The sequence below is a fragment of the Bubalus bubalis genome, chromosome 4 (assembly GCF_019923935.1).
Source record: "Bubalus bubalis isolate 160015118507 breed Murrah chromosome 4, NDDB_SH_1, whole genome shotgun sequence".
Lineage (NCBI taxonomy): Eukaryota > Metazoa > Chordata > Mammalia > Artiodactyla > Bovidae > Bubalus > Bubalus bubalis.
Genome location: NC_059160.1, coordinates 39,710,926 through 39,724,447, shown reverse-complemented (window position 1 = coordinate 39,724,447; position 13,522 = coordinate 39,710,926). Strand labels below are relative to the sequence as shown.

General features: G+C 37.0%; 1 protein-coding gene across 13 annotated transcripts in view; it reads left to right on the top strand.

Annotated features, from left to right (window-relative positions):
* LOC102404700 (ovochymase-1) overlaps nt 1-13,522 on the top strand; it is a 96,252-nt gene that overhangs the window by 51,635 nt on the left and 31,095 nt on the right. For 12 of the 13 annotated variants that reach the window (XM_044941301.2, XM_044941298.2, XM_044941300.2 and 9 more), the window contains exons 15-18: nt 4,145-4,369; nt 7,760-7,885; nt 9,505-9,640; nt 10,390-10,529. In XM_044941301.2, the coding sequence (XP_044797236.2) occupies nt 4,145-4,369; nt 7,760-7,885; nt 9,505-9,640; nt 10,390-10,529 (627 nt within the window). The remainder of the gene's footprint in view (nt 1-4,144; nt 4,370-7,759; nt 7,886-9,504; nt 9,641-10,389; nt 10,530-13,522) is intronic. The other variant, XM_044941302.2, reaches the window with a different exon arrangement.

Genomic DNA, 13,522 nt, shown 5'->3' with positions numbered 1-13,522 from the left:
GGAAGAGTTGGAGAAAAACTGAAGAGGAGTCCAGAGAGAAGAATAAGACTTGCTAGAGGGATAACTTTCAGTAGAAGAAAGTGGATGAGATCTAGTGTCCAGGTGGAAGGACTGGTCTTGGGCAGGAGCAAAGTGCAGTTCATCCATTGTTGCCAAATGGAAAGCAGAATATTTAGGCATGGGTGCTCTGGTATGGGTACATGTGGGAATGAGAGCTGCTGGCAATTCTCCTCTAATTGCTTATTTCATCAGCAGGTGAAACAGAGGATTGTAGAAGAGAGTTTGAGAGTTTTTAGAGAAAAAAGAGAAAGTATTAAATGGCTTTCAAATAGCTATTAGGGAAGCCCTATGGACTAGGGAAAGGTAGTAGAACTTTTTAGCAGCATAAAAGCCTCTGAGATTAATGATCATAAATTTAGAGGGAAACCAATCTGTCTATGGGGTTGCACTGAGTTGGACATGACTGAAGTGTTAGCAGCAGCAGCAGCAATCGGTTGGTCTGGTTGTTTCCCTCTGGAGACACTGAGGTGTCCCACATAGATGCAGCACAGGTGCAGAGAAGATTCAGTCACAGTGGGTTTTTCCAAGTATACAAGAGTATAAGGGAACTGAGAATGTGTGTGTGTGAGGAAGGGATGAAAATGATACGTGTTTGGAATTTAAACTGGGGGAAAGAGTAAAACAAGGATGAATGATAAGTTAAAAAATAAGAAAATGTGGTGGGATAGATGAATTACAAGTCTCAAAAGATGTGTTGGTGTAAGCTGAAAAATAGAAGGTTGTGGTTGGAGATGGTGGTTCTTGAAACTGAGTTTATGCGAGGCTTGTAATTACTGCTAATGACCAGGTGTGTAGGGGCTGATCACTGGGATGAGTGAATGAGGTCAGGTGAAGGACAGGATTATTGGAGGGAAGTTGAGAATTGAGAAGCTTCAGTTCTGGAGTCATCATCTATGTGCCTGTTGAAATCAGCAAGATATAAGATAAGAATAATGTTGGAGAAAATGACTGCTAAAATCTTCTAGGAATGAAGTGGAGTAACTCAGGGACCAGTTACCTTACAGGTGGTATGTTCTGACAACACAAGAGTCAGGAGTCAAAACTAGAGTCAAAGAGTTATATTTAGATTAAAATTAAGTCTGGAATTGGGATTGAGATGGAGAGTAGATTTTAAGATGATAAAGCCTAATGATTTTGATGATTTAACAATTTTAATGAGTGCTGAAAGAAGTAATATATGTTAAGCCCTAGAATAGGGATGGTATGACCTATGACAAGAGTCAATAAGTGTGGGAGTGGTGATAGTGACCATCAGATGTATTCTTTGTTCTGTCTCATTCAGACTGTTAGAAAGTGGGGACTTCCCTGGTGGTCCAGTGATTAAGACTCTGTGCTTCCAATGCAGAAGGTGCGGGTTCAATCCTTGGTCAAGGAGCTAAGATGCCACATGCTATGCAGTGTGTCCAAACAAAACAAAACAGGCCATTAGAAAATGAACATTACTAAAATGTAGAGAAGATATTGCAAATTTACATGTGTTCAGAAATAATTATGCATACCAAAGAACTTTGAAAGCTTTAGGTATAAAAGGGTATTGTTTTGTTCTACTTCTTTGAATATTCTGTGAGAAAAAGTATTAGGACTCTGCCATCTTTAACAGCCACCCACTCCCACCTCTTGCTTTTCACACAAGAGAATAAATGAATCTTAGCAATGGTTTTTTGAAATTGTTACCCTATTATAAAAAATAGTGACTGCTTGGGAATTCATGACTTTATATGATTCAGTTCCTTTTCCAGGCAGATTTACAGTGGAGGATTCATGTAGAGAGGAAAAAAAGATTGCAAAGACACGTTGAGACTAGACTCGGAAAGACCTTGCAAGCCACTGTATTTGGCTTTGAGCAAGCAAGAAAAGAGCTGAATTATTCTGTTTCATCATTCTCTGATTGAAGGACATGATGGGGGAAGATTCGAGACTACAAAATCAGTTAGGTTACTATAACATCCAAGTAGACCTAAGAAATACCTAAGTTAGACCATAATAGCCATGTAAATGAAAAAAAGAAAAATTCACAGAAGTAACAGAAAACCAAGCAATTGAATAGAATCCTGAATTCTTGGAACATTTCCTTTCACTTCTGCCACTCTTCATCTCTATTGTTCAGTAAAGTGTATTAACATGTGGGTCTCCTCAATTAGAATGTTATTTCTCTATGGCAGAACATGTATAATGATGTATGTATTGCTCCAGGTCCGGTCTGCAAAGGACCACACTGGAGAAGAGACTACCCTCTGAGGTGTAGTCCCTAAGGGTTGGACTCTTAAGACAATCTGGACTGAAGGGGTGGCAGATTGGTTGGTCTACAGGTTACAATTCTCACCTCTGGTGCGAGAGGTCCCAGATTCAGATCCTGGACAAGCCCCCAAATGGTGTCAGATTCGTGATCTCTGAAGAAGATTTAACTCTGGGACCAGGGACCAGGCTTGATCACTCAAGAGCTTTTGTAGAGCAGAGTTTTATTAAAGTATTAAAAGAGACAGAGAAAGCTTCTGACATAGACAATAGAAGGTGCCCGGGGATCCTCACACAAGCTCCGGTCCTAATTACACCCGAGGAACCCTGGGTATTAATAACTGGGGAGGGCCAATCAGTTGACTTCTTTTGGACACTGGGGCAACTTTCTCTGTGCTTGCTGAAGCCCCTGGTCTGCTTTCCTCCTGATCCACTATGTAATGAAACTGTCTGGATGAGCCAAACATTATTATGTCAGTCATCCTTTAAGTGGCAACTTTCTCTGTGCTGTTTCCTCATGAGTTTCTAATCATGCCAGAGTCTCCCTCGCCCCTTCTGAGGAGGGATATATTGAACAAGGTCCAGGTCTCTATTTTCATGAATATGGAACCAGCTCTTTTTAATGGAACAAACTAAATCCTCAAGTGTGGGCTGATGAAAAATCTGTGGGTTGAGGACAAAATGCTGTTCCTGTCCTTATCAAGCTCAAAGACCCTCACCTATTTCCACATCAAAAGCAGTATCCCCTAAAGCCCGAGATTAAGGAAGGGTTAACACCCATCATTGAGAATTTAAAGGAGCAGGGGCTATTAATTCCCTGTAATAGTCTGTACAACACTCCTATTTTGGGTGTGAAAAAGTTAAATGGAGACTAAAGATTTACAAATAATAAATGAGGCTGTGGTTCCTTTTACTCATATGCCAAAAACAAATGGATTTTCTTGTTTACAAGTCTATGTCAGAAACTTTCTCTATCCCTTTTTATACTTTAATAAAACTCTGCTATACAAAACTCTTGAGTGATCAAGCCTGGTCCCTGGTCCTGAAGTTAAATCTTCTTCGGAGATCACAAAGCCAACACCATTCACCATAAGCTATCATATTCATCCATCAAAATGTGAAATCAAACCAATATTGTAAACCAATCATCAACCAATTAAAAATAAATATTTTAAAAATGTGTTCATTTGAATACAGAGTATTTCAATTGTAATTGCTCAAAAAATTGTTATCAAGGGAATAGACATAGGGAAAGAAGGAAGAGCCAAGGATGTCACCTAAAGGAGGAGAAGCCAATGTCAGGATCAGTGGGACAGAGCGCTCCTAGCATCTGAAGTTCTGCAGGTACCCATGCAGGTACAGCAGTGTCCTTAAACTTAAGAACAAATTGAAGATGACATTCGAAGTGTATTCAGCAAATTCTCCTTTCCTGACCTCAATTGCAAACTTCATGAATACAATCATTTGTCCCAGCAAGATAAGTGCTTATGGAAACCAAAGAAGCTTTTAGGAACAGATCTTCAGTTGTATCTCAAAGAAGAAAAGAAATGAAAACAGGCTGCCGTTAGAGAATACAATGCAGTCCACTTTGCATTTTCTAAGAAATTTTAAAAATTCAGTTAAAAGTCATTTTGAATAATTATTATTTAAATTCTACCTTTACAGTCTCATTTCACAAAACTAGGACACATTAAATGGGATAATCATTTTATCCAAGAACTTATATCTGATGGTAATTAAGTTTTATTTTTCTTTTTGCAAGCCTAAATTATTCAAATTTATGATGGAATCTCACTTTTCTTTGTCTTATTTGAGTTGGTCCCTGGTGTCTGTATGTTCTAAATCATAGGCTGTTACTCTGAAGTGGAGTTAGAAGAGCCCAGAGGCTTTTTTTCATCTCCAAGATATCCACTGGATTATAGAGGAAAACTGGAATGTTCTTGGGTGCTCCGAGTTTCACCAAGCAGTATGGCAAAATTTACAGTTGAGTATCTGTTACTCCCTGGGTCTCATATGTGTCAAGATTCAGCTCTGATTATTTATGAAGAAAACCACAGTGAGAGAAGGATGTCAGGTAAGCCTTGAAAGTGAAAGTGAAAGTGAAGTCATGTCTGACTCTTTGTGACCCCATGGACTGTAGCGTCTCAGGCTCCTCCGTCCCTGGGATTTTCCAGGCAAGAGTGCTGGAGTGGATTGCCATTTCCTTCTCCAGGGGATCTTTCCAACCCAGGAATTGAACCCGCGTCTCCCACATTGCAGGCAGACGCGCTACCGTCTGAGCCACCAGGGAGGCCCCTAAAAATAATGTCTAAATTAATCCTCATGTCAAAGAGACACATTTTTGGGTGGCAAATTTTGCTTCCCTATATAACCTTTATTCGAAGTTTGAAAATAAATCAAACAATGCCATTTGTTCATTATAGTTATATACTTATAAATTAGTAGGTTGTCCAGGTTCAGATCCTGGAAAAGCCCCCAAGATGATAGTTTACAGTGAATGATGTTCTTCCATGTTTTCATACCTGTGTCTTCCCTATTAACATGAGCTTCTCAAGGACTGAAACTTGTCTCATCGTGTCAGGAATCCTGTGTTGAGAATAGCCCTGGATACACAAAAGGCATTTAGTAAATGACTGACTGACTGAAAGGTCACCTCCTCAAATAGACATTCTAAGTCTAAAGGACCATCAACTTTCCCTCTCATGGTCTTTTTCTATCATATTCTGCTGTTATTTCATGTGTAGCAGTGGTCTCTATTTGAAATCATCTTCATTTACCTGACCAAAATGAAAGTGCCATGAGAGCAGGGATCTGGCTATTTTCTTCCCCTCCTATATTTTCCCAAATTGAAATAATAGAGACTCAGAACATTTGTTTTGCATGAATGCATATTACTAAATTTGAGCCTCTTTCACCATGCCTTTAATCTGATATTACCAATTTAATAAGCACTTTTACTTGGTTTAATCATAATGGGGATAATTTTTTTTTCCATTTATTAGTTAGCTATCAGCATTTTTAAATTCCTTGTTACTACCATTATTTTTAAATTTGAGTATTGATCTTATTATTGTTTTATAAGGGCTATATATATATGTGTGTGTGTATATAATTATATAAAACAATTTTTCCTTTGTCATAAATTACAAGTACTTATTTATAAGGTTGTCATTTGCCTTTAAATTTTGTGTATTTGTATGTTGATATAAATATTTTTAAATTTATTGATTTAAATATATTTCTATGTATTTTCATCTTTGATTTATCTCATTGCTTTTATTTTAAAAAATTAATTTCCCAACTAAGGTCAGAAATTTTTAATTAAAGCTTAATCCTGCTGAAATAGATTTTCTCATATGATGTTAGTGTAGTGTTAATGTTTGTCGCTCAGTCCTGTCTGACTCTTTGAGACCCCATGGACTGTAGCCCACCAGGCTCTTCTGTCCATGCACTTCTCTAGGCAAGAACATTGGAGTGAGTACCCATTCCTTTCTCCAGGGGATCTTCCTGACCCAGGGATCAAACCCAGGTCCCCTGCATTGCAGGCAAATTCTTTACTGCTGAGAGACCAGGCAACCCCTCTCATATGGTAAAATGATCTTATAACTGATTCCGTTTTTAGAAAAAATGATTTCCTCTTTAATTTATAGCTATCTTTATCATATACTGGGGCTTCTCTCATAGCTCAGTTGGTAAAGAATCCGCCTGCGATGCAGGAGACCCCAGTTCGATTCCTGGGTCGGGAAGATCCATTGGAGAAGGGATAGGCTACCCACTCTGGTATTCTTGGGCTTCCCTTGTGGCTCAGCTGGTAAAGAATCTGCCTGCAATGAGGGAGACCTGGATTCAATCCCTGAGTAGGGAAGATTCCCCTGGAGAAAGGAAAGGCTACCCACTCCAGTATTCTGGCCTGGAGAGTTCCATGGACTGTGCAGTCCATGGGGTCACAAAGAGTTGGACATGACTGAGTGACTTTCACTTCACTTCACTTTATCATATACCAGGCTCCCAAATAGAAATAAATGATTTCCGGAAAATCAGGCTTCCCTGGTGGCTCTAACAGTAAAGAATCTGCCTACAGTGCAGGAGCCTTGGGTTCGATCCCTGGATGGGGAAGATCCCCTGGAGAAGGGAATGGCAACGCACTCCACTATTCTTGCCTGGAAAATTCCATGGACAGAGGAGCTTGGTGGGCTGTAGTCCATGGGGTTGCAAAGAGTAGGACACGACTGAGTGACTAACACTTGCCTTATTCATTGTTACTGAAAACCATGCTTGACTTTGTTGTAGATTAACTGTGGAAACCCTATAATTTTTCAACCTAGCATTTCTTTGATTTGAAATTGTCAGCTTGAAACCTGTAAAATTGTTCTGTCCTTCAGATGATAGCTAGCAGAACTGTGAGGCTATGATAGAGATATTACCTCTTACTCAAGTTGGATAGTATCCTTGTACACTGCAAATGCTGTTTTTCCCTGTGGGAGCCAGCAACTGTTCAAGAGCTGCATTCATCTCTATTTGCTACAAATAAATATTGGCTCATTCTTCAAATAGTATTTCAGCAGCATTTACTCTAATATATTATGCCAACTAATGATTTTTTCTTCTTGTAAATAATCTTTTCCCTTCCTTACTCCCTACAAATATATGTGGAACACCTACTATGGGTCAAGGATTGACTTTTCTTGGTTGTGGGCATCCAATAGTGAACAAAATGGACAAAAAAATCCCTGCCCTTACCACCATATATTCTAGGGGGGAAAGGACACATAATATGATAAAATATATAATACATTAGACAGAAGGACTAAGGGGAAATGAGGTGGGAAGAGAGAGAAAAAGCATATGGGATTGCAGATGCCATAGAATTGGGTGCAGAATAACCAGCTTTCTGAGTAGATGACATTTCAATAATTATTACAGAAAGACACGGAATTATTCTTAATAGTAGGTGAGTTTGATTCTAAGAAACTCATGGGTTCTTTCTATACCTTCTTAATCAGACCTGTGAATCATTTTAGAATTATGGTTATAATTTTACATTCTCTTTGACTTAGGTTCTCAAAGTAAAGCAATCAAAAGAAGATTGGCTGTAGGGAAAGAATAAATTTTCACATAGAAAAAGTTTCCATCATGGGTTTTCACAGTGATGTATTTTTAATAAATAGGTTACTTTCCTAGGAGAGAAATGGCATATCAGCCTCATATTAAAGATAAAATAATGTGCTACCGCCTGTCTTTCATGGGAACAATGGGACATAGCAGACTGTAACAGGTATTAAATTTTGGGACCTAGGTTCTGCTCCCAACTCCCCACCCCCTAGTCCGTGACTTTGGGCAAGTCATTTGAATTCTAGAATGCTGTTCCTCAATTTGCAGAGTGGAGTTTAGTTGCCATGCCTAAACTAGAGAAACTTTTTAAAATGTTATTCTTTTTTATCAAATTTGATTTTTTTTAACCTAGGTAAATTATGCGGAAGAAGGCTTTATCCAGTGGTTTTCATGAGCTCTGGACCACTGGTGAGGGTGACATTTCATTCCAGTGTGCAAGGTGCTTTTGGCATAAATTATATTGTCTTTAGAGTCCAAGGTATGTTCTAACTTATAAAGTTAAAACCAGCATTGAAACATGTATATTATCATATGTGAAATAGATAACCAGTGCAAGTTTGATGCATGAAGCAGGGTACACAAAGCCAGCGCTCTGAGAAAATGCAGAGGGATGGGACGGGGAGGGAGGTGGGAGGGGGGTTTCAGGACAAGGGAACACATGTACACCCATGGCTGATTCATGTCAATGTATGGCAGAAACCCCCACAGTATTGTGAAGTAATTAGCCTCCAATTAAAATAAATAAATTAAAAAAAAAACTCAGTGTTTTTCTTTTTAGGGATATTTCAAAACTTATGCACTGTTTTGTAAGAAAAGTTATGTTTCTGTGGGGAATGAGTTTATATTTGAAGGGAAAATCATTTTAAATTATCTTATTTTGGTCTGATCCAAGAGAAAATCTACTTAGTGAATAACTTGACTGACTTGTACATCATTCAGAATTGTGACTCGTGGACATGGCGATACAATATATTAACTGCAAAGTAATATTTTTTTGTGATTGTCATTTTATACCACAGTTAGCCTTTCCTACCACCATTATCCTTGTGGATTAAAAGATTTGGGTTCTAAATCTTAACTGGCTGATTAGCTCCAGACAATTTTTATCTCTACAGGAGTTCCCTTTATAGTGATATTATAAAAATAAAAGGTTAGAATGAGTTTTGAGGACAAGCTAAAAAAATAGTAGAGGCTGATATTATAAATGTAAACTATGCAATTCAGAGTTATTACATTTTCAGACATGTAATTAGATTTTTGACTCTTGATGAGCATAGGTAACCAAAAACTAGTTTCTCTCCTTGGTACTAAAAAGAATTGCAGAGACATACCTGGAAAAAAGTTAAGTGAGAAATAAAAAGAAAAGCATGTATATCATATAAAATTTGTTTTCCTAAAGAACTATTGTATAAATATTGCTTTAACAAATATCATATGTCATTTGTATGTGGAATCTAAAATATGACACAAATGAACTTATAAAACAGAAGCAGACTGACAGACATGAAAAAACAAACTTATGGTTACCAAAGGGGAGATGGGGGGAGGGGAAAGTTAGGAGTTTGGGATTAGCAGATACAGACGATTATATATAAAACAGATAAATAGCAAGACCCTACTGTATTGCACAGGGAACTACATTCAGTATCCTGTGATAAACCATAATAGGAAAAAAATGTGTGTGTATATATATATATATATATATACACACACACATACACATATATATATATGTATAACTGAATCACTTTGCTGTATACCAGCCACTAACACAGCATTGTAAATCAACTATAGTTGAATTAAAATTTTTTAAAAAGAATACTGCTTTTAAATGGACTTGTGTAGGGAACCTACATCATCTACAGTTATTCCTCTTTATCTTCCATAGACCCTAGGCTGTGCCAAATATAATTTGAGAGGTGCTGGTTTTCTGTAACCTTTGAATATTTCAGATTGAGAAATTTTTAGTGAAACTAACCACTTCCTGTTAACTTTTTCTAAAACAGGGAGGAAAACTGATAGCTCTGACCTGAAAAGGCATATAACAAGCCTCTTAAAAATTAGTTTTACCTCATTTTTTTTCTTCTTTATTTCTAGGTCCAAAGGGCAGTAAAAGCACCCAGTCTCTTCAGAGTTCAAACCAAGAGCATGTGGCCACTTGTGAGGATGTTATTCTGACCAAACCAGCAGGGATCATACAATTCCCGAGATATTTTCACAGAACCATTATGAGGTGAGGAAGGAATTTGTATTACAATGAAAGTTTTTGAATGATCACTTGACAAGCAGCAACATTTGTAATCTGTTTAAGGAATTATTTCCCACCTGCTTTCCTGAAAGAATGGATTTTGAGAAAATACCTGATTTGAAGTCTTAAGTATACAGAACCTGAATGTGAGATTACCCCTGCTGATAAGCTGTACTTTCCCAACAAAAGAGATCACTTGTTAGGTAAAGTGAAAAGCTGAATCTCTATCAAAGAGCTTTGGAGATTGAAATAATGTATGTAAAACCTTCTGGCACATAGTAATACTCAATAAGTGGTTCATATAATATGCCACGGTAAAAAGAGAACTTTTCCTAAATTAAACATTAGAATAAACTTAAAGTGAGAAACAAAAAGTGGAGATTCATATAGTATCAATCCTAAGTAAATGTGTATGATTTGGGGAAGTTTAGGGCAAATTGACACAGGAAAACTTTGTTAACTCTTATGGATTGCCAATTAGAATTTAGAATAACACATGTGCTTGACCAGCCATTCACATAATGGGTGTATTTGATTAAAACTTTTGACAAATTCAAAAGTATTAGAGAATATTTTTACTGTTATAGTTTAAAATTTTCTTTCACCTAAGCACAAAAGAAGCAGGTGCAGTCAATGACAGTGACTCACTGAGTGATGCATTAAATTCTGAACAAAGTAAATAACAATATATGCTACTGAGAAATAATTTCTAACTTTCTTTCATTGTGCCGTAGCTGCCACTGGAGATTACTAGCCCCTATAAATCATATCATTCGCCTTGATATTATCAGCTTCCAGAAGCAACCAGTGCCCTTGGCCTGTCAGGGTGACCTGTGGGTTTATGAAGGATTTGGATCAGGCAAAAAATTAATAGGTAACCAATTTCCCATGAAGAACTATGCTATTGATTTTCTGTTGTAAAATATTCTTAGATCATTTTATATTCAGTGTGTGAATTACAGATGACATAAATTAGTCTCTTCTTAAATGTGATATTGAAATAGCCTGTTGCTGTTACTATATTTGTAATTGAAATTAACCTAATACTCTGATTAAGTTAAAAACAAAACCCAACTATGTGCTGTTTACTTGAGTCATACATAGATTAAACTTGGCCAGAAATACTAAAAATAAAGGATGAATAAACAGTCTCAGACAAATGTAGCACAAGAAAACTGAGAGTATAATATTCAGTTCAGTTCAGTTCAATTCAGTTGCTCAGTCATGTCTGACTCTTTGTGACCCCATCAATCGCAGCACGCCAGGCCTCCCTGTCCATCACCAACTCCCAGAGTTCACTCAGACTCACATCCATCGAGTCAGTGATGCCATCCAGCCATCTCATCCTCTGTTGTCCCCTTCTCCTCCTGCCCCCAATCCCTCCCAGCATCAGAGTCTTTTCCAATGAGTCAACTCTTCGCATGAGGTGGCCAAAGTACTGGAGTTTCAGCTTTAGCATCATTCCTTCCAAAGAACACCCAGTGCTGATCTCCTTTAGAATGGACTGGTTGGATCTCCTATATTAGTCAGGCAAAATAATATCACAGGGAAGGCATTAAATGGCCTTATTAATTAGATAGTAGTCAAAAACCTGATTACAGTGACTTAAATTCATTATTGTGAAAGAAAGAGAAATGCTGAGGCATGCAGATGCACCACCAACTCAACAGTTCAACTCTGTGAAGACTGGAATTATTGCAGTTCTCTTGGCCTTCTCCTAGTGGTTCCATCATGGCTATTTCAGTTGTGGCCATTACAATGGAGAGAAAAGAAGAAAGGGCCCAGGGAAGGGTTATCACCATGGAGAAAGCAAATATGTCTCCAGGAATCCTGTAGCAGATTTAAGTCACTTTGGCCAGATTTTTCACATGGCCACACCTGACTGAGAGCAAGATGACTAGAGAAAAGGGAAATGGAAACAAAGTTTGGGCTGGGTGACCAAAGTTGCTCAATTAGTTAGGATATAGCAGCCTGGAGTTCTGAAATCTGATGATCCTGGGTCCAGTAGATTGCAGTTCTACCACTTGGTAATTTAGTGACTTTGGGAATGTTCCTGAAGCTTTCTCAATTAGTCACTGTCCTCACTGGTAACGTGACAATAACTACCTGTAACTTTTCATGTGATTTAAGCAAAAAGACACAGCATCACTAGCACACATGTACATGGGTATTACAAATTCCCAATGTGCCTAAGTCAGAGATATAGATGCCTAATGTAACAAACAAGGTGACTCCCAGAGAGAGAAGATGTATAGCATTTTGCTGGCCTTTGTCTCTCTAGGAAGGACCCAGATGTCAGTGTCCCTCTCCACGTTGGTAGAGTCCTGCCAGAGCTGATCAAACAGCCAACTGCTAAACCACTGTTGTTTCATTCTGTAGGCTTACATTAACATCCCAGAAATAGGTGCATCGACAATCTTTGTGTTTCTACTTAAGGGAATATTAGTAAACATGGAGCTTTTACATAACATTAGAAGGGCATAGCTTTCTGTGGGGAGAGTGCAGCATCTAGGCTAGTATCTTTGGAAATTATCTACGCTTCTTGCTTTCTTGCCTTACAGAATACCTGTAACTTGAACTGCTTCATGAGGTTACTTTGATAATTAAATGACAGAGTGCATGTTAATCAATATAAAAGAAACCAAGCACCTGCAGTGTTTGAATTAGAATTACACCTCTAAATTTGTATTTTTAAATTGTGTTGCTTAGAAGAAAAGATTAGGCTATTATTACCCTATTGTCCCTTCATCAATGGAGTGTTTGAGAACACAAGGTTTGAAAGAACAAAGAAATACAGAAAAAGGGAAAAAAGTACATTAGCTATGTCAGTTATAATTTATAATATTGATGAACTGTATCTCTGTTGTTCTTATAATTTGTTCTTCACTTAGAATTTGTTCATAAAGTATATGTATTATTTCCTATCTTCTTCCACAAAAAGTTTTTGACTCTACTTCAATTTTTGCAAATAAGACAGCTTCTAGTGGTTAACTCAGTTTTTGAAGTCAATAGGTTATTGAATGAATATTTTAAACTTAGTCAACAATGCTATATCCCCAGAATGCACAAATAGTTTAATATTGAAAATGTATTATTTTTTGGCAAAACTAATGCAATTATGTAAAGTTTAAAAATAAAATTAAATAAAAAAAAAACTTAAAAAAAATACTGAATTTATAATAAAATGAGTAAATCCTAAAAAAAAAAATAAATAAAAGCTAGGTCAAATTAGGAAAAAAAAATATAAATCAATGATAAAATAATCATATCCTTAAAACCATCCAAGTAAAAATTAGTTAGAAGTTATAATGTAAAAATCATTTTGGTTATAATTAGTCACAAAAACCATGTAGCTAGGAATAACCTTGAAATGTGAGTTTTATTGCACAAATATGAAATTTATACTTGTGCACATGTGCACACACACACACACATATCTGAATAGAGAAAAGTACCACGTTCTAAAACTGGAAGATGAAATTAACATTAATCCACCCCAAGTTAATTTAAAAATATAGCAAAATCCCAATGGTAATTGTCTTTGGAGAGCAAGGAGGAAATTGATAGTAACTCTAAAGTTTATCCTTAACTAGAACTAGCTGAAAATGTTTTGGGGGAAAAAAATGACCAGATGATGAGGTGAATTATCAAGATAAAAACATACTTTCAGGTAACCATAATTAAAACAGAGCAGTACTGGTACAAAAGAGACACACATGAGTAGACCAGAAGGGGCCCAAGAAACTATAAGGCATTTAAATGTGATAAATTTTGCATTGCAGATCAGGGAGGGAAATATAAATTATATTCTCCATCACCTCATATAACAGTTGAGTAAACAGCTAAGCATTTTTCTTAAGGCATTAA